The following is a 22,348-nucleotide window of genomic DNA, read 5'->3' on the forward strand; positions in this document are numbered from 1 at the left end:
GGGATCCTTGGGAGTAGAGACTAAGGGAGGCAGGGGAACCGAAGGGCAGAAGTACCATTCGCAAAGTTAAGAGCTGTGGAACAGGGGTGGATGCTAACTTCAGTACTAGAAAGGTCACGCTGTCTTCAAGCTCTTTCCGCCGTATGTACGAGCTAAACTCTGGGGCTTCAGCCTGGAATACAGGAGGACTTTTTGGGCAGCGAAACTATTCTGTATGATACGTAACAGTGGGTACAGGTCCTAGACATGTGTCAAAACCCACAGAATGGAAAACACCAAGAGCGAACCCAAACAACTCTGGATAAAAATGACGCATCAGGGCGGGCTTATCCACTGTAACGAACGCAGCAGTCTGGTACAGGACGTTGACAGTGGATGAGCGCACTGTGTGTGAATGTGTGTACGGGGTGTGTGGGAACTCTCTGTACTTTCCACTCAGTTTGGCTGTGAACTTAACACTGTTCTAAAAAGTCAAGTCAGTTATGAATGAATGATACAACCACGTGCAGATACACAAGAAACACAGACACACTGCTCCAGCCTTTCTTTCAATAAGCCTCACCACTGTTGACACATGATTTGTTTCCAACTGAGAATAATGTTCTATTCTTCAAGCGGGTCGATACACATCCTAAAGATACGAGCCACACAGCCTAAAGATACGAGCCACGGTGAAGGTCAAATATTCATTTCCATGTAACCGTTTTTAACCACCACCTTCTGGAGCAATTTAAAGTGCTGGAAACACAAACCGTCCTACCCCCGCTCCCCCCCCCAACTGAAAATACGGAAGCAAAGAGATAAGTAGATGGGGGTTCACGCTCGTTCTCTCCTCTTTTATGCATAATTGAGATTTTGCCATAATAAAATTTTCAAAACGAAGTATCAATACTACCTACTCCTTCATGTCAGCATGTGTTCTGTGAGAGCCTGAGAGCCAGCACACACCACAACATAAAAGGAACGCACAACCTGGGATGCCTGGGGGGGCTCAGTCGGTTAAGTGTCTGCCTTCAGCTCAGGTCATGATCCCGGGATCCTGGGATCAAGTCCCGCATTGGGCTCCCTGCTCAGCGGGGAAGCCTGCTCTCCTCTGCCTGTCTAACTGCTCTGCCTGCCACTCCCTCTGCTTGTGCTCTCTCTCCCTGACAAATATATAAAATCTAAAAAATTAAAAGATAAAAAAAATAAACAGACAACAGTCCTGCCCTTGCGGAGCTCACCCCCAAGAACACGGCATCAGAAGACAGATAAACTTTCTTGGGATTTAAGAACACCAAGTCAAAGCAAAGACTGTGTGAGTCCCAGAACTTTTGTATTATTTTCTGTATACGTCAAGCCTTTTGAATGAATGTAGCTCCAAATTCTTGCCTGTGTGTACACCTACTTTCTGTTTGTAAGGAGAACAGACGAGTAGGTAATGAGCATACTAACCAAAGAAACTGCCACGTGATTTGAGCGGTCAGGCACATTCAGAAGCTAAAACCAGCCCCTGGTTGTGGCCGCTCTATCCTACCACCACCACCTCCGTGACCACACCAACGGACACGGGAGTAATTCAATTTACTTCCAACTCCATCTTGTCCAGAAGAAGGATGGTAAAGACATCAAACCGGTAAACACCAAGATGACCTAACAGCCAGACAGCTGGGACACAAGTCTTCTGGTCGCTATCTGATTCAAACAGAGTAACTAGCACCTGAATAGGAAGTTGTCATTTATTTTCAAGAAAATGGGCATGCCAGACAGGTAACCGTTTAAGCAAAACCAAACACCATCTGACGTATTAACATAATAAAGCACATGTCACATGTGCACCAAACATTTCCACACAAAAATGACATGCATCTGATCTAGCCAGAACGGAAATTAACTTCTGAAAATGTGACAGGATGCTCAGAAAGTTGCTTCCTGAGTGTCGCACGGGAATGCTTTCTGTAGGTCTGCCGTTGTTATGACCTAATAAGTTGTCATCAGAAATGGAAACGGAGAGGATTTCCACTGTCGGGAAAAATGCCTCACATACTGTGTTGCTGCCTGGAAGTGTTTAGATTAAAATAGGAAGCCCACATCTCCCCTCGGTAAAGACGCAAACAACTTATCCGTATAGGGACAGAACACTTTATTAGCTTATTAGCTACCTGACTTCTGCCTTCACTTCCCGTTTCACAGTGATGAATATGTAAGACAAATTACGAACAGCATCCCACGCATTACAAAACAATTTCATGCATGAAATAAAATTCAGTTACAACAGGTTTGCTGTGAACTTCAGTTGGAAAGGAAACACACACACACACACAAAGGGCATCATCCCTTTCCTTTTGTTCATCAGTAAATACACAGGCTTTTGTTCATCAGAAAATACACAGGCTTTGGATCTAACTGTTCCACTAACATATAAGTGCCTCACATTTTTTTTTTCTCCAGAAAATTAAGTCTTTTACTTTTATAAGATATTTTATCCTTCTAGATCTTACAGGCTTATTAGCTTTATCTCTAAAATGTTTTTCTTAGAGAACAAAATTAAGCATATGTCCCACTTGCACTATTACAAATCAAGACATCTGAAAAAGATGCATCTTTGGTCTGAAAACTGAACTCAGTTTACAATGAATTGTGTTTCTTCTTCAAATTTGTCTTTTTCTTCCTTGCAGAAGCTCTGAAAGTTCCATCCTCCCCATAGCCCCCATATTCCAACAGCTTCTCCTGTACTCTCAGTCCCAGACACTGTCCCCTGTAGTCAGTCCAACACCCCACCATGTCCTCTGCCTCATGCAGTTGACTTTCCTCCATAATCTCTTTCCCTACACCCTTAAAACATGCCTTCTCTAGATGTGCATGACAACACAACTCCTGAACTCTCTTCTGAGCTTGCTCTGACCCTCAGCCTATAAATTATTTCTCAGTGACCGTTCTCACATTCCGATCACCCCTTCACCGGACCACCTTGTCCTCTACCCCATGCACAGGCGGCGTCACCACCAACATTCTGCCGGACACTCATGCCTTTGATTTACAGTGAGAGAACTCCCAGATCTCTTTTTCACAGAGGCTGTGGTTAAGCCCTCCTGCCCATTCTGAACTTGCTAACTGTGTTTTTAAAATCTTTTCCTGTCTCCTACTCCATCCATTCCATGTCATGTTCCTGAAGTGGATGGATTTAACCTCTTACATAGAGATCAGGCTCTAAAATCAAGCAGGTAAGACGAAATGGAGCTTAACCAAAATTAAATTGGAAAATCCCTTCGGGAAATCCTTCAGGAGGTGAAAGAGTACATTTCCCTCGGTGTTGGAACAGGGCAGATACACTGGGGGACTTGCATCTAGTGGCCTTGTCACATCAAAAAAAAAAAAAACAACCCACCTCTTAAATGGTCAGGATCGCACTCGGTGTGGTGATGCTATGAGAGATATGAGGGCAAACAGCTTTGGAAGAAAACAACAGATCCAAGCAGCCTTTTTCTAGTGGTGTTCCTCGTCTCGACTGCATAACCCAAAAACTAATGGACTACTGTCTCTATTCTTCCAGAATGACATGTATCTAATACCTTCCTCCACGCAGAGGAGAGAAGGTAACCAATCATGTACAGTGGATGCTTTGGAATTAGGACGGAATTCTCCTAGTTGAGAAAGGCTCTCTCCCACCCAGTTCAGTCCAGGACACGGGCCCACCACGTGGAAAGGCCACCACATACCAGCCACCGTGCGCTCCATCCCTCTAGCCCCCAGTGCCCTGAAGGACTTCTATTTATATCTATGTAAGCTAGGTGAACTTAATATGGGATTGTGCCATAAATTTAGTCAATGGCCACTAAGCTATTCCCAAATGCAAAGAAAATTTAACAAAATATTAGCAAGAATCTCTGACTAATGAGACTGTGATTGTTTTTTTCCATCTTTTTTCTGATATTTAAACATTTTTTAAAATAGCTATATATTAGTCTTTTTAAAAATATTTTATTTATTTATTGGGGGGGAGCATATGCGCACGCACAGGCAGAGGAAGAGGGATAAGCAGACGGCCCGCTGAACACGGAGCCCAACATGGGGTTCGTTCCCACAACCTTGAGATCAGAGCTGAGCCAAAACCACAGCCAGACACTCAATCGACTGAGCCATCCAGGTGCCCCAGCTATAGATTACCTTTCTGTTCATACACAAAACCCACTTTTTAACTAATCTCCAAGAGTCTATAATGACCCTGGGAAATACTAATTAACTGGGGAAAAAGCAAGGTATGAAACCACATAAGCAATGTTTCAGATTAAAACAATGGAAAAAAAAATAACAGCAGGATATTAATGCGTTTGTCATTGGGTGGTGGAGAGATGCTGGAGTTTTCTCCCGCTTCTCTTTATTTGCCATTTTCTCTAAAGAGCAGGCTCTGAGGATATAATGGAGGGAAATGCATTTTAAAATGCATTTTAAAATCAGATTTTTAAAAAGTTTTAAAAATCAGATTTCTTATTTTAGCAACCAGATTTCATCATGCTTTCTGTTTCAATAATCAATCACAAAATGAATGGCATTCGACTGCTCCTTCTCAACCTGCATTTTATATGCTCTGTTACAGACCAAATACCAAGTCCTATTTCCCAAATCATTTTCTTAACTTAGTTCATACTTATGATTTTACCACAAACTTTTCAGTATATCTGTTTTGCTCAAAACACATTCCTTCCAAAAGCTACATAAAGGCCCATGGCCACGTAATGCCAAATATTCCCTGCCCCCGGCCTCCCTGAATTTTGCTACTGTAAGGAAGTGTAAGAGTCATAACCAGCTGACCATCCCCAATGTGCCCAGCACCACGATACATGATCAAATAAATCCATCTGTTCCCCACAACTGCCTGACAACAGCACTCCTCTCCCACAGTTCAAGAAACTAAGGCTCAGGCAGGGTAATTGGCCCACTCAAGGTCTCAAAATTTGTAAGTGAAAAAGCTGGTTTTCAAATTCAGGTTAGACTAATGACCAAATCTCAGATGTTTCCGCTCTGCAACGTGGACTGAAGAAATGCATTCTAGATCTGGCTCTGCCCACCAGCTTCTCATCTGACTTTGAATATAATAACTTAATTCCTGAGCTCTAAATGAAGGAGTTGGACGAGCTGACCTTTAAGTTCCCTTCCTTCTCTACCGTTGCGTGCTTCAAAAGGTTCCCCCATTCCCCTACAGGACACCAGTTCATGTTGTCTTGTATATCCTTTGTATGCTAGCAAATTCCCCAGGGGGACAGTTTTCTTTGTATCAGGCACTGCCCCCCTAAACCAAGAGAATATACTGCTACTGGCATTATGCAACAGGAATTTGAAACAAAATAACTTTTGTCCCCGTGTGTGTCGAACAGCCCTCTGCCTAAAGGAGCACTCCAGCTGAAAATGTGTCTTGTCACTTTTAGGAGTGAACATGGACACTAGCGTACTCAGGGCCATTCACCACACACCAGCTGACCAGAGAGATCTCCCACCGGGGAATCTCCATATACCAGATGAGCAGATGCAAGAGGCCTCTCAGTACCGGCTCGGGATCGCACTGGATCCACTGGACCACTCACGGTCTAGACTCGAGCCCACATCTCAGGAGCACACACAGCACTTCCAGCACAGGGAGAAAAATGGAGGCGTTATTTCCCAGTTTTTAAAACAGATCAAGTCTGCATCACCCAGAAGAAAAGCCGACTTTTGCACAAGTTTCAAAAAGGGTCCAACAAAAGCTAAAAGCCTGTACTTCCGTATTTTCCTTCTGCAATCTTCTAGGAAAGAGTTTATCCTCTTACCAGCATCGCTATTAAATCTTCTGGACAAGGTACTACTCTTATAAATCTGTCAGCACCTCCCAAATACAGAGATTGCATCACTCCAAGATGTTCTGATCTGGCTGATTAGAATGTACTCAGGGCAAAGGAACTGATCCTTATCCTACCGTATAAAAGTCACACTCTGGCCCTTATGAGCCGCGTTCTCCGCTCCTGGGATTCAGTAGCGGTAGCAGGAAAAGGCAAATGCAAAATTCTAACTTGGTATAATCGCTAAAAATTAACACTGCCAACCCGCCATCATGGAGGCTGACAGTCGTTATTTAAGATTCTCCAAATCACCGTCAACCCTCGCACACGTACTTGTTTTACTAATTTTTCCACACCCCTATTACTTGAATGCCTCGCTTCGGGTGCTAGAGGTTAACAGTGAAAGCCAAACATGATCCCAAATCCGTGTTTCATATTTATGTGTTTTATTTTTGTATTACTTATACTGTGATGAGGAAATGCGTAACTTTTTAAGTACATAAGTAAGTGTAGGGAAAACCATGGAAAACTCTGCATGGTTCAGGGCGGGGGTTGGCCAACTTTTTCTTAAAGGGCCAGTACACATTCCAGGTTCTGGGGGCCATCGGGTCCCCACGGCAACTACTCAACTCTGCCATTTTAGTCGCAAGCTGCCAAGGACAACACAACGCAGGCGCGAGCGGGTGTGCCACGTTCTAACACAACTACTTATAAAAACAGGTGGTGGTGTTTAGTTTGCAAACCCCGGATCTAGAGCACACCCTGCGAGATTCGGATTCTGAGCTGTGGAATTTATTTTATGGCTCTAAATGTCGGCGACGGGTAACAAAGCAAAACACTGTCTACCCACACACACGGGAATTCTGTCCTGCACAAATAACCCTCCAGACCTTTGAAAAGGCCGATTTGTGCCCATCTGCACACGCCCAATTCAACATAACTTTACTGCATGTCAACGTGTGCCTTCTTAGACTTCCCCTTTGATCTGGTATAGCTGTGTCTGGTTCCCTCACTTAATTAACGGGTTAAATAAAAATCTTAACATGTTCGGGGCGCCTGGGTGGCTCAGTTGGTTAAGCATCCAACTCCTGATTTCGGTTCAGGTTATGCCAGGGTCGTGAGATCCAGTCCCACGTCAGGCTCTGCGCCAGACACGGAGCCCGCTTGAGATTCTCTCCCTCTGCGCCCCTCCCACCCCTGCTCCCACTCTCAATCTAAGGTAAATAATTTTAGCACATTTACTTGATATCGATGTGAGAGTCATGATTTAACCAGTTTCTGAAATCATCTGTTTTGGAGGCCTCACCAAGATGCACGACGGACTCCCGACAGCGGCAGGTAAACCCACTGGAGAAGCCGGCCTCACGCAAGCTACTCAAGCCCAAGCCCAGCTTTCCTGGTGGCTCCCTGTGGTGAACGGGTGTGGGGGTGGGGGTGGGGGCGGGTGACGAACTCTGCTGACTGTTTTTCTGATTTTGCTTTTAATTTTCCTGTCAACTAATTCCATGCGTTGGTTTGGGTTCATTTAAGTTATTCCCCCCCCTTAGTGGCAGCAGTGGCTGGGGATTTGGTTTCATGCTCTAGTGATCCCTGTAGACGGATTAATGGGTCATAGAGCTCTATGCTCCAACAGGTGAGAGCAAATGGAGACTTTGGATTTTTGGCCTTTTTCGGCTCACAGGGCATTTTAAATTACGAAAGGAGTTACACTAAGCAAAGTGATAAGCTTCTGAAAGGTTTTAAGCAGTAAGTGATATAATCTTGTTTCGTTTTTCTATTTTACAACACTCTGGGTTGATGTGGAGAACAGGCTGCAAGAGAGCGAACGGAGAAAGAAGAGCAAGCAGTGACAAGGCCGTCCTGGCAATCTGGGTGAGGGGCAGCGCTGTAGCACGGGAACACGGCAGGGTCTGAACCAAACCGGAAATGGAGGCAACGGGACCTGCTGACAGAGGGAGAAGGAGGCATGACGTGAAGGGCGAGGGGAACGAAGCTGGCTTCTGGGCTCTGGGCCTAGATAACTGGGTGGATGGCGAGTCCTGCTGAAGCAGGAACACATGGCGGGTGTGGGGTGAGTGTGGGGGGCTGGGATCAAGAATTCTACAGTGGACCTACAGAGACAACATGACTATTAGATCTCCCAGTGGAGAACCCAAACAGATCAGTGGATACAGGACTGTAGCTCAGAGAAGGAAAGACCAGAGACAGAAATTTGGAAGTTATCGGCATTCAGGTGTCACAGAAAGCCTAGGACAGACGAGCTCCTAAGGGAAAGCATATAAACAGAAGCAACAAGGACCTGAAAGTCAAGAGGAGAGAGGGGAGGCCCAACCCCCGGACCCACACACAGAAGGAGCCACCAGAGGAGACTGAGAAGGGCCGACTAGACGACAGGAAGAAAACCAAGAGCATATGCTGTTCTAGAAGCCAAGACAGTGTTTCAAAAAGGTGTGGTTGGCTGTGTCATGTGCTACTTAAGCGATCTCTATGTGAGAACCGTGTTAAGAAAGCAAGGGCACTTGATTGTACGTACACACGACAGGAAGAGCAGCACTTTTTTCACTGGCTAAAATGCTCTCTGCTCTTTGCTTTGTTTCTAGAGATTATAAATTACGGAACAAATCCGTCATTCACCATTTTGCCCCCAAGGATATGCTGCAATCGTAAGACAGGAAGAAGACCAAGTCCTTAACCCTGAACTTCAAGATTAAAACCGATAAGATAACATCCATATAGAGAAGAGACCTAAAATGTCTATAGAAAATGGAGAGTGGTAACTGGGGCCTTGTCCTCCAAGGATAGTCCTCTGTCATTGCACCCGGTCCCTCCCTCCACAGCACTTAGCTACACACTGGTCTACCACCACCCTCCCCTAGACTGTGAACTCACAAAGGCAGGCGGGAAGACAGCTGTGCTCACACACAGTCCTACGTCCAAGCACACACTCAGTATATTCTTGCTGAACAAACAGAAGCACTGGTCAGTCTCCACGTAGTTTTATAACACAGGAGAAGACAAAAAGGCCAAGAGACAAAAGAGCAAAGGAGTCACCCACCTAAGAATTTTAAGCACCTACTTTTCAGATACTGTCAAATCCAATGTAATATAACTTACTTGCAGTTTGGACAGCTGACAAAAACATGCTGACTTCTTAAGAGGTGGAGGTAAGGAGTTACTGTTAAAAAGCACTCTATGGCTACGTTCGTAAGCCTTCTGCAAAATTACGCCAAAGCACCTCAGAGCAGGAATAACTGAAATCCTGGACTTAAAAAATAAAAGACGCCATATCTGCGAGCGGCCACACAGCGATGACCACCACGTATCCGGAAATACTAATCTGACAGAGCGGCTGAGTTCAGAACTAGACTGACAAATTCAATCTGCCACAGACAGAACAGGCAAAATCCTTCGTATTGAAATTTCTCTGCTTTGTCACAAAAGTCTATCAAGTAGAAAACACTGAGGAGAAAATTCCAGTACCCATATTTAATCCTTTGCTGGAGCAACAAGCCAGTGCATCCAAACGCAAGCATCCATACGGTGACTAGAAAGTTTTCCCACCACTTCCTAAGGGGACTTCCAAATGCTACAACTAAGTGATTTCAAAAGCACTGACCCCCCCCCCCACTGCCAAAACCAGGCAATACTTACTGAGAGTGTGTCTCCCTAAGGACCAGAGCGCAGACGTTTGACCCAAACCAGTGACTGAGGCCCTGTGAAGCCTGGAGCACGTGAACCCAGTGATGGTGTCAGAAGCCCCTGGCTCTACCACAGGCCTTTTTTCCAGATTTGTGATAACTCACTAAAGCGAAGAGACTCTACACTCATTCTTTAGTCTGAGCCCTTTTATTACATTTTGCAACTAGAAAACGTTTATTTCCTTTGGCTTTACATGGCTTTGTGAGGATACGTGTGTGTGTGTGTGTGTGTGTGTGTGTGTGTGTTTTATAATTAAATGAAGCAAGTATTCTCGAGTATTTACGCTTCTTAACACCCTAGTTAACTCCATTTGCAAAGACAGAGTTTTGTGGGACTTATGCATGACGCTGGCAGAGTTCCAGGGCTATTTCCCAACAGAAACAAAAGTGCTAGTGCAGGCTAAATATAATTCTTTATGTTTTTATTTGAATGCTGTTTTTATTTGTAATATTTGAAATCATAGACTTATAATATTTGAAATCCCGCCCCATTTTCAGGTACTTTGGGTACAAAAATACTTTCCAAATTTAAAACATACCTTTAAATGGTGAATGTTAAAATATTTAATTCTTGGCTGATTTTTTACAAATAATAAAAACATTTCAATAAAACAACATAGTTATCTTTTTTTCTAAAAAAAAGTGTTTTAAAATAAAATACTTAACTACCAATATTGATTACTGGGTTCAGTGACACTGCATATAATCTTTGTAGTGAGTTAAACTTACATGTTTCATTTTTTTGTTTTTTGGGGTTTTTTTTTTTTTTTTTTTAGGGGATCTGAGGGGGAATTGGGGAAAGAGAACCTCAAGCAGTCTCTACACCCAGTGCGGAGCCCAATGTGGGGCTCGGATTTCACGACCCAGAGAGCATGACCTGAGCCAAAATCAAGAGTCAGATGCTTTAACCACTGTGTCACAGGTGCCCCTACGTGTTCTAAAAATAAAACTTTGACTTCTATTCTTCTAAATCAAATAGCTTCCTAAACAAATAATGATGCATTTTCCTTTTACATTTTTCCTCAAGGTTATACATCCATACATCTTATCATGCGTGCAAGCAATCAACTACCCGGCTGTGAGGGGTTTCAGGAGGTCCTGACACTCTGGGGACGTGGAACTCAGGGTCACCTCCAACAGAAACAACATTAACCGCACTGGCTGGGTGCCACAGGACCCTTGGACTCCCTCTAGAATCCACACAGTTGCCAAAGGTTTAATTATAAAGAACTACCCGAAAATTAAGTTACATTACAGAGGAAAACCAAACCTAAAAAACGATTCCTGGCGTTGGTCTCAGGAGCTGCAGTTGAATTAGACCGTGGAATTTAAAATGCAAACAAATAGGCAAAATAACACTTCCTGGTCTCTGAGAGGGGGGAAAAAAAGATTGTGCTGAAAAAAAACAGGGTAAGGGCTGGAGAAAACCCACCTGGCCATGAAAGACCAGTTATGGTGTCCCGTATGCGGCAGAGTGTATAGTCAAGAATTGCACTTAATCTCTAAAGATTTCAAGTGTTCAAAAAAACGGTATCAGAGAGAGACACAAAACTTAAACTAAAAGAACATTAAGCGGTCTTCCTTTTTCAGTAGAGGCCCAAAGCAGGGGGCGGGGGGAAGAGCTTTCATACCTGATTTATAAGATGTTAAAACAAATCACAATGCAAACCTCCTAAATTTGGCACGAATCGTATATTAAAAACACACTTCCCTGGTTTTATAGGCGTCAAACAAATCGTTGTGCCAAATATCGCTTGGTAAGTTTGATAAAATCTCACGGAAAATGGCAGGCTTTCAGACCCCTGGGCTCTCTCCTTGCTCTGAAGGAGTCTTACAAAAGAATAGGATCCCGGTAAAGGCAAGGGCACTATAAAAGCTCACGCAGTGCAGGGGGAAAAGGCAGGTCAGGAAGGAGCGCTGAGTACAAGTCCCTGCGCAGTGTCGAGCCGGGCACGGACGCTGTGCTCCCGCTCTGCCACACGCGGCCACCTGGGAGTGTCCCCTGTGGGCTCTCTGCACAGCCCTGGCTACCTCCGAGCTACAAAGGAGAAACTAAGAAGGTCTAAGGCTAAGGTCTGTCAAGAAAGCAGTTTCTCACCACCTGGCTAGCACGGACCCCTATCACATGTTAATGGAAGTCCCTCTTACTTGGAATCACCCCAAGGGATGGACAGACGGAGTGAGAAGAAAATAATGGGTCTCCTACAGGTCTGAGATGATACAAACATCACAAGCCAGGCAATGAAAACGATGCAGAGAACCGGGGCAACGGGTGACAGAGGGGAAGGGGACCATGAGCATGCCGGTGGGGAGCACTGAGCAGTGGATGGAAGCGGAGCTCGGCATACTCACGCCTACGACTACTGTCACACTGTGCACTACTGACACTGCAATTACAATGAAGGCAAAAACAACAGAGACAATAAAAACGTGTTAGGTGATTTTAATGCCTTAGAATTAATATTTCTGAAGTTAACTGAACGGCCCAGATACAAATGTGTATATAAAATATGACTTCACACCAATAATATCACAACTGAAAACTATTACGTCCCAGTATTAACAGTGTTTATAATAATATCAAGAGGGAACGGATGGTTTTTATATCCTCATACCTTGTAAAACATTTGGAATAAATAGAAACATACATACGTTGTTCGTCTAATCAAAAAAGTTGTGTGTTTGTTCCTTTTAAAAATCTTTTTATAAAATGGAGAAGAAGATACCAAAGGGAGAACAAGTTTTACTATTCCTCTCCCTCTTCCTCCCTTTCCACCCACTCCCTGAGCAGAAACATGGCTGCAGTCTCTGGTCTCTCCTCTCCCTTACTCCCCGCGTCCCATCCGCGGCCAAGCCTATCTCCCAATCCTGCCCCCACTGCCGCCTGCGGAACACGGATGGGTGAGGTGGTCTTAGCGCCCAAGCACTCGGGACAGCCCCTCCTGCCTCCAGCCAGCGGCTCAGGGCTCTGAGGCCTGTGATTCCTTTATCCACTCAGCGGGCCTCCTGATGTGGCCCTCCTGATGCGGCCCTCCATGCCCGCAGACCTCCACCCCCTTCACTGGTTGATGTCCCATACATCCGACCTGGGAAAGCTGCCACAATCCAGGACATCAACACCCTATGGGCAAGCGCTAAGGACCAAAACACAGTAAGCACTCCGAAGAGGAAGAGGAGGAGAAACCTCTCTCAGGACGAGAAGTAACATTTAGGAGGTGAGCTGATTGATCTCTCTTGAAGACCAGGTCACGCTGACCGAGGCAAGGCATTTCTCATGATCTGTACACGCCTGCATCAGTAAACACCTGTGAGACACACCATTTGGCAATGCAAGGATAACAAAACTCTGAAATTACCGCCTGCCAGTTCAAACCTGTCTCAAATCAGAACTCAAAAGGCCACAACCACTAAAAAGGGAAAGCACGGGGGCACGCGCACCCTCATCTCTCCTGCGCGTGGCCATGGCATACTTTTTTTTTTTTTTTTAAAGATTTTATTTATTTATTTGACAGAGAGAGAATGAGAGATCACAAGTAGGCAGAGAGGCAGGCAGAGAGAGAGGGGGAAGCAGGCTCCCCACTGAGCAGAGAGCCTGATGCGGGGCTCGATCCCAGGACCCTGAGATCATGACCTGAGCCGAAGGCAGAGGTTTAACCCACTAAGCCACCCAGGTGCCCCGCCATGGCATATTCTTATGAGATCCTGTCTAAGCCATTCTCCTTGTGGCAGCCAAAATAATCCTTCCGAAATGCAAATCTGATCGCATCACTCCCCTGCTTAGAGCCTATCCAGGCCTCCCTACCTGGGACATGCCCGCCTGGCTTACAAGACCTCTGCCATCTGGCTCTTGACCCCCATTTCTCTCTCTCTGCGCCTCTGCCACGTGGATTACTTTCTCCCTGAGGTCTGCACCCCGGTCCTTCTACTTCTCAGATCTCTCTCCCACCCGCACCCCACCCTCTCCATCCGGCATACACAACCATCCTCCTGGTCTCTCCTAGACAGTCCATTCCCATCGTCAGGTTTCTGAGTACCCTCTGCACCTCCCCACAGGTCCCAGCCCCACGCCGGGTGGTGCATCTCCCCTCCTGAATGCTCCGGAGCACCCCCCCCCACTTCCTCCCATGAAGCCCTCCTCACTCTGGACTCAAACTGCGTCCTGTCTTCACTCCATCACCCGGCCAGCATCCAGTACTGGGCCTGGCCCACAGTTGATGTGATCAAGAAGTGTATTCACTGAACCAGCGAGGACGAGGAAAGACCAACAAACTGACAATACAGAAATAGTATCGGAGAGGCCGGGGAAAATGGAACAAGTGACAACTTAGAAAAACATAAAAGTCTGCTGCTTGAATGGCCTTCATTTCACTAACAACCAAAAGAAATATCTCAAAGTGTTTTCAACAATTTACGAGTTTCCTGAAACCACAGAAGTCAACATCCACCAGAATACTTTCTTGGGGAAACACACCATGAAGCCATTTCAGAAGGACCGTCGTAAATACAAAGAACTTTCCCGACTGGAGGCTGACAGCAGTTACAGAGTTTACCTCCCCAGAGTCCTGCTCTGCAACACTCTTCACCCCTACCCTCTTCTCCCCAAATCTCAGAAAGGGAGCTGTTTGCCAGCCAAAAAGTAATCTAGTGCCAACCCGTCCTATGTGGTTTTCTATTTAGAAGATCCTACCTCCCCACGTCTCCGTCTTCCTGTAATCTGAAAGGTAAAGATAGGAAAGCCTCTGTCCTATGCAAGAGAATTCTTGAAGGCAGAACACAAGGCCAGGCTTGGGCCTGCAGGCTGCCACAGACCGGGCCTACCTAGACAGTTTCCTTAGGCGGAACTTACTTGTCAGAAAACAAGATGACTGGAGAGTACCAGGCTGCTGGTTTAGAATCAGACCTTCTGATCATTAACAGCTTAAAGTTCACGGTTCGAAAATACTTGGAAACAAAAACTGAATGTAAATCTGAAGAACGAAGACAACTTCTGAATGTCTATCTCCACGCGCTAGGAAGCGGTTTCCCCCAAAAGCATGGTGAAGCGTTATTTTACTGGTTCCAGGAAACAAAGTGAAACTACAAGTGGGTTTAATTTGCACAACCACATGCAGACCCAAAGGCCTCCAATATGACCAGTTTAAAAATAAACTGTCTTTGCTTATCCTATTTTTACCATAACTACTATTCGTGTTACTTACCGGAATGTAATAGATGCCCATCTTGGGGGTCTCGTTGGCAGTAAGCAGCATCCCTAAAAACAGACACAATAAGAAAGGTAAATGCATGGGGAAGAAAGAGGTGCCCTCTTCCATCTGTTTTACACTTGGAAATGTTCCAGCGCACGGCAGAAGAGGTGGGCCTGGAGGCCAAGCGCCTAGGAATCAGGTCATGGGCTTCAGTCTCTGATCCTCCTACACGGGCACCTAAGTATCCTGAAGACCAGCTTCTCCACGTGTAAAATGCTCAGGCCGTACTAGCCAAGGAAGTAAGCTCTTTCCGCTGCTATGCGTTCAGGTCCACATCACGTCTGCCATCGTTTTTAAGGGGAGTTTGACACTTCACACACACAGACAAAATGCAGTTCAGGTGCACTATTCACAATAATAATAATAATGAAGTTAAGAAAAAAGGCTTCTTCCTGTTAATCATGAATCAAAGAACCAAGGCAAAGCATCTCCCACAGAATGTCACAGCGAAGCAGCTCCTGAGGTTTGCATTAAGCTCCGCACCTGAACTGCAAACAAAACGACTCAGGGGGACGCTACAGCTGTAGCCGCACCAGGAGAGACCTACACACCACCTCACAGCCCTCACTCTACCCAGTCATTTCACTAGCAAGGGAGTTTGAACAGACTCAACTAACAGATCCGCATTTTAAGAGCAGAACTGAGGTGTGGGAGAAGTTCGCAGCCCCCGGTGAAGGCGTCCCCCTAAACCGCAGGAGCAGCAGCGCCCAGTGACCCCGATTCTGCTCCGGTTCTGTTCTCCGCTCTCTGCCACACCTGCAACCTGCTCGTCCCCACAAGCCTCCCGACCCAGCGGCCGTCCTCCTGGCCCCGCTCGAGAATGATCTACTTCCCGTACAACTGAAACCAGCAACCGTCCGGGGAGTTCTTTCCAACTCAGCTAAGTGCCTTCATAGAGATTACGTTGGTGGACACTCAACGAGCCTCTGAAATAGGAAATAACAGGGGCGCCTGGGTGGCTCAGTGGGTTAAAGCCCCTGCCTTCAGCTCAGGTCATGATCTCAGGGTCCTGGGATCGAGCCCCGCATCGGGCTCTCTGCTCAGCGGGGAGCCTGCTTCCCTTCCTCCTCTCTGCCTGCCTCTCTGTCTACCTGTGATCTCTGCCTGTCAAATAAATAAATAAAATCTTAAAAAGAAAGAAAGAAAGAGCAGCATCCTCATTTTACAAATGAAAAAAAAAAAGGTTCAAAGGGACCGAGTGCCCTGTCCCAACCTAGAGAATTTTAGAGCCAAACCTTTTCCTATACCCTTTAGACCCGACGAAAGAGGTTGTTCTGGGGACTGAGGAGACAGATTCCAACCAAAAGGAAGGTTCTTGCCAAAGATATTCCCTAAGCCTGGCTTCACTGGCTCGACTCTGAACACAGATCACACAACAGTGAGCATTCCTGAAGGAAACGTAATCACACCTACCCAGCACAGCAGAGGAAAGGCTCTAATCTAACTACCTCCCAAAGAACCCCGACTAGACACGGCAGGTTCTCTTCACAATGGGACAGGATCTCACCTGGCCATATACGGACAATGACACAGCTGACCTCCCACCAGACTAAAGTGGGGAAGGGACTGAAGCCGCTTACGAATAAGACAAACGGGAAACCTCACAAAGCTCAAGCACAAAAAGTTGAGAAGAAAAAAAAAACAAACCCAAATCAGTAAAGGAAAGTTAGTTCAGCAGAAATTAAGACGATCACAGGCAAGAGAGGAGAAAAGTGTGAGGCACTGTGTCAGGAACTTTACTTCCAGGTAACCATGTGGCCTCAGAGAGTTAGAGGACTTGCTCAAGGTCGCCACACAGCTAGGAAGGACAGAAGCTGATACTCTACCAACTCCAAAGCCTGCGGAATGCAGGACTCTCCAACCACAGTCACAACTAAGAAAAAATGAAAAGACTTCTTGCATGGTCAAATAATAAAAAAATTTGGTGGCACCCGGGTGGCTCAGAGGGTTGAGCCTCTGCCTTCAGCTCGGGTCATGGTCTCGGGGTCCTGGGATCGAGCCCCGCATCCGGCTCTCTGCTCAGCGGGGAGCCTGCTTCCCCCTCTCTCTCTGCCTGCCTCTCTGCCTACTTGTGATCTCTGTCAAATAAATAAATAAAATCTTTATTTAAAAAAAAAAAATTCGAAGTGTAAATATAAACACCACACAGCAACAGGAAAAATATTAATGTCATGTCAACCAGAAAGCAAAAGACAACTCTACACGCAGCGTGAGGACCGTGACTAAAACCACATGGACAGGAGACAAACGGAAGAATTTCTCTCATGGGAGCAGTAGCGGTACTTGCGAAGAGATGGTGGAATTCTGAATGGTTTTCCCTCCCCAGTTTTCTCTGTAGCGACGGTCATAGTTTCAACAGTGACGGCATCAATTTGGAAAGAGCGGGAGATGCTCACTAGCGCCTGGAGTCAAAAGAACCCGCCTCGAGTCTGACACGGGCCTCGCGAACGCTACCGGGCGCGCTGTGCGGCCCCACTGGGAGCCACAGAGAATCCAGGGATCCAGAGAACCCGACGGCACAGCAGGCCCCGCCCAGGAAGCGCGCACACATCGATTCCCCCCGCAGGTGCCTCACGGCTGAAGGACCCACCGGGGCTCGGAGTTCAAAATCCGAAACCGCGCTTTCTGCCGGTGCTGCTCCGTCTGCTCGCAGGGCCGGCCCGGCGGGGAGCGTAGGAACGGAAGGGAAGAATCTAGAAACCCGTGCAGCCTTGTGACATTGTCTTCTTGTCATTCATTCTTACTACGTTTAGGGAAGTGTCGGGCTGCCGCGGACGGAGAGTTACAAAGGAACGGCAAACTCCCGGTCTTTCAGACACTCACGTGCCGGAGGCCGGCGGCGGGCCCCGCGGACACAGCGCGGGGCAGACGGTAGGCGCGAGGCCGTGCCGAGAGGAGAGGCCGGGGCATCTCTCCCGAGTGCTCAACTCCCGACATAGGCGCGGAGCGTGCGCTTTTCCCAGAGGCACTGAGGGTACGTACAGATGTCCCGACCCACTCCTGTCGATGCTGGGAGCGGGCACGACACAGAAGGGGGGGCCACCACCCCCTCCCAGCGCAGGCGGGGTCGGGAGCCCAGAAGAGAGCCAAGGAGACCCCCGCTGGCTACCCGACATGAACCCTCGGCTTCAGTTCAGGCTTTCTGGGGGCAAAGCGCACCTCCCCTTCTCTATCCCCGCCACTGGACCCCAGCGATCCTGACTCCCGGCTCAGACTCCTGACGCCAGACTCAGCCACCGGCGCCCACGGAGCCGCCACGCTGTCACAGAGCTGACGCGTGGTCACAGGGCCTCAAAGTGCCACGCAGCCGCCTGGCGCCGCAGCGATGCTGGAATCGGGCTGAATGAGCAACGCCAGCAAGACGGAGAAAGGAGCCAGGAAGGTGGGGCCGTTTCTCAATATTCTGAGCCACCTCCGGTTAGAGAAGAACAGGACAATGCTGCAATCGTGATGCGGCCTTAATTACTTCCAAATGAGTAAGTGAGAAGATAAAGAAGAACGTTTTAGCTTTTCTAAAACATGATTAAGCTCGTGATGATTAAGCACAAAGCAGCGAGAGCCGGCTGAAGGGAAACGACAGAGCGCGGCGGAGCGAAGGGCGCGGATCAAGCCTGCTCACATCCGAAGCCGGGGCCGGCGGCCGAGCCCCTGGCGCTACTCTGCTTGCCAGCTCAGGAAATCAGTTATTTGGCTATTTTTTGTGTTTGATTCACTTTTCCTAAGTCATTTGACAGTCAACTTGTTCTTCTGTCCAAAATATCACTCTCAACCTTTTTAGCTCTCAGAAAAGTGTGCTTTACAAAGGAAGAGACCTGGTGGTCTCCTTAACCCAGGGACCACACTACCCCTCCCCGGCCCTGGAGGGCTTTGGGAGGGGGTTGGACACGGAGAAGCGAGCATCTCCCTTATCCAGGATATTTAATCGGAAGTCCACCAGAGTCAGATTGAACCTCTACTTGAGAAAAACTACACAGGCTGGGGGCACACGGTAAACAACACTAAGAAAACCAGCCACACAAATCCAGGGTGAGGGACATTCTCTGAGCCAAATGAGCTGATCCTGGAAAAGTCAATGTCACAGAGAAGGCAAAAAAAAAAAAAAAGACAGGCAGCAGGGGGGACGCGGCTATTACAATGGAAAGAAACCAAACACGGCCACACCTCGCAGGAACACACAGCCCTGATCACAGCCTGGTTCCACACAACAGGCTACAAAAGGCATCTGGGGGACAACGGGGAATGCGAGCATGGACCGGATGTACACGAGGGAACTAGAGTCAAAGGGCTGGCGGTACGCGGACTCCTAGAGGAGCATCCCTACTCCCACGAGAGAGCTGGACACTGCACGCCCACAGCCAACTTCAATACCTCGCACCGCAGCAGCATCCTGTACCGGGAACGATCCCAAGTCTGGGCCAGCACCGTGCGACAGAAATATCATGCAAGCCACACATGGCTTCTCTCACACTTTCTAGTAGACACACATAAAAAGAAAATCTTTTAAACGAATACAATGAATTCTAATATATCTTATTAACCCAGTGTGTCCAGAATATTTTCACATAAAAAATTAAAGATTTCACCTTTTTTGTTGTTGTTAAGAAAGAGAGCATGCCCACATGTGTACATGGGCATGCACACAAGCAGGGGGAGGGTCAGGAGGGGCAGAGGGAGGGGCAGAGAGAAAATCACAAGCAGGCTCCACGCCCAGCACAGAGCCCAGTGCGGGGCTCGGACCTCACCACCCTGAGATCACGACCTGAGCCGAAATCAAGAGGTGGAGGCTTTAGCGACGGAGTCCCCAGGCACCCCTGTCTCACATTAGCTTTCACCTGCACAATGTCTCTGGAATCCGGTGAGTACCACACAGAGCACCTCTCAGCTCAGCGGAGGCGCACTGCCAGCTCTCAAGGGCCACATGGCTTCCTGCTCTGGGCACCAGCTGCCCCTGCAAACTCTCCCCCTCAACCCACGGAAACCTGCTATAGCTACCCTTGTTCTGACTTCAATTCCACCTGGTTCTCCTCTTCCCACGCAGCTCAGACCCCATTCCGGACCGTCTGAGACTCTCCAACGAGGACCCCACCATCCTCATCTGCCGTCTATTTCTGAACCCGTCGGAATTCGACCTCAGCCCCACTATGGTCATCACGGAGACACAGCTGATCGCAAAACTGCTGCTTCCCCGCTTTCTCGGGAGAGCAGCACGGAACCAGAAGGGGCAAGGGCTCCAGAACGGGGACAGGCTGGCTCTAGCCAAGGCCCGGCCACGCACCAGCTGGGTGACCAACTCCGGCCCGGTCACCCGGCCGTTCTCCACTCCTACGACGGAAGACTGGCGGACAGACAAGCAGAAAGGAAAAACCGTGCGCGCCACTAACTGCACAGGGTTCTGAAAAGACAAGTGATCCGTGGGTATCACCGTGCCCGAAAGCAGGGAGCAGAGCTGGTTCCTTCCTTCCCGCCTCCGCCTCCGTGGGCCTCACCCGTGCTGAGCGGGCCCCGCCGCCCTCCCGCACCAGAGACCCTGCTCCACTTCAGACGTGGTCACTTCTCTTGCCGGCATTCTGTCCCTTCCCGCTAAGTCTCTCAGCTGGCTCCTCCTTCTCCTCGCCCGCCTCTAAACAGACTTCGGGGCTGCCCCCTACCCTTCCCTGCGGCGATCTCGCACGGCTCGCACGGCTGCCAACGCCGGGACCGCAGCTCCTCCCCAGCACCAGGCCTGGCTCCCAGGGCAAGCGCTCGGTGAGCGCATCACAAACTCACACTTCCGGGCCCTCCCCCAGACACTCCCGTCGGTACCCGGGGGACTGGACCAAGGCATCTGTGCGAAGGCTCCTTGGGTGACGCCGACGAGCCGCCAGGGGTGAGACCCTCGGCCGGACACTGTCTCTGACCTATTGCCTCCCGATGTTTGAACGTTTAAACAAGAGAACAATCTCTCTCAGCTTGCTCGGTCATTTCCGTTCCCTACCAGCCCGGGGTATCCCTTCTGACTTATTTCAGTTCAACACCAATCTACCCTTTACACGCCGGACAGAACCGTCCCCTGAAAGCACGGTCTAAGCAGGTCCTGACGATGACTGAGCCCAAACCACTCAGCACGTGATTCCCGGACCTGCACCACCTTCAATCCTGCGGAAGCCACCAGGGCGCAAGCACGTAAGGCTCCACCCCTTTCCCAAGCAATCCCCTGTGGTGCCCTGCGGTTCAGACTGCCCCGGCCTTCCTGCCCTTCCTACGCGGCTCTCTCACGTGGATCACGTCATCGCCACGGCCCGCCTACCGGATCTCACTCATCGCTCCAAACACATCCTAACAACCACCTCCCCTGCAGTCCCCCCAGTGGCACTGGCTGAAACCCTTCGCTCTAACATGCTGTCCAAGGGCTGTTTGCACGGGACAGAATTTTTCCTGCTTTGCCTTGTATCCCTCTACCAAAATCATCTGTGTACATCTGTCCTCAGAATCTAACACTGCTTCAGAGTGGGGACTATTCCGTACTTTCGCACCCCAAAATTCTTCACAGATCTGTCCTGGAGGTATCCTTAAATCTTGAAATCCATGATGCAAGCCGGACAGCATACAACACAGATGACACCAAAACCCACGGCTTCATGAGCCTTGTGGGTTATCAGGCAACCCCAGCCTTCTCCAAAGCCTTGACCTCAATTTCCACACACTATTGCTAATCATATAAAAGAGTGAAGAGCGCACTAAAATAGCATCTCACCTGCCGCCTGTCTAGGTAGTGCTGGTGTCTACTAATAGCGAGGCTGGCTAAGGACTGAGTCACTGAGAGGGCCCTTTTCTGAATCATCCACACCACTTCCTGCTCTTGATTCTTCCAGTAAATATAATATCCAAGAATTGTCCTGACCAAGCCAAACTGCGTCTGAAGAAATGGAATGAGTTTAAAACCCCATAAAGCACAGCCCAGATTTATCCCCCTGAATGGTCTACTGCTACCTACCACATACCTGAGTTGGGATAGAGGCAGACATCATTAATGTCATGTTCTGGCTCCAAGGAAGTAAATATTTTTCCCTAAAAGAATAAGCAAAAAGGAATTATGAAAACAGTTACAGGAAGACACCTTTTAGCAATGTTGAGTAAAGACAATAAACCAGAGATCTGACATAGCCATGCATTGCTAAGTAAAGAAATACATCACCTAGATGAAGCACAGCGTTTAAGTTTCAAAAATGGTAGAGAATTCATTTTATCAATCTGTCAAATGCTTTCACCTCAGAGATGGAGGACCTGAGGCCTACAGGAGAAAGGTGACTTATCCAAGGAAATACATAAAGTTTCATCGATAATATTCACACAGTAGCACAGGGTCAGGTTTAAGAAACAGCCGTACATCAACTTAGCAAAACTCTCCTAATCTGGAAGACGCATCCCAGTTAAACTTGTACTCAAAGAAACCGAAGGATGGGACACGGTCAGCAGGGTCTGATGAAGATGGTATCTGCCACGTCTACATCCCACAGCTCTGAGGAGGATCGAGTAAGAGTGCAGGTAGAAAAGAACTTATAAAACAAAATCCTATAAACATGTAACCTGTTAGTTACACAGGAAAGGCTAACACACTTTTATATTCATTGTG

General features: G+C 47.8%; 1 protein-coding gene across 1 annotated transcript in view; it reads right to left on the minus strand.

The window, feature by feature from the left end:
* NOL10 (nucleolar protein 10) overlaps positions 1 to 22,348 on the minus strand; it is an 86,012-nt gene that overhangs the window by 38,734 nt on the left and 24,930 nt on the right. The window contains exons 12-13 of the mRNA XM_032866843.1: positions 21,717 to 21,783; positions 14,689 to 14,741 (exon numbers count right to left, since the gene is read on the minus strand). Of these exons, the coding sequence (XP_032722734.1) occupies positions 14,689 to 14,741; positions 21,717 to 21,783 (120 nt within the window). The remainder of the gene's footprint in view (positions 1 to 14,688; positions 14,742 to 21,716; positions 21,784 to 22,348) is intronic.

The sequence above is a fragment of the Lontra canadensis genome, unplaced genomic scaffold (assembly GCF_010015895.1).
Source record: "Lontra canadensis isolate GAN:19392208 unplaced genomic scaffold, GSC_riverotter_1.0 scaffold32, whole genome shotgun sequence".
Taxonomy (NCBI): Eukaryota; Metazoa; Chordata; class Mammalia; order Carnivora; family Mustelidae; genus Lontra; species Lontra canadensis.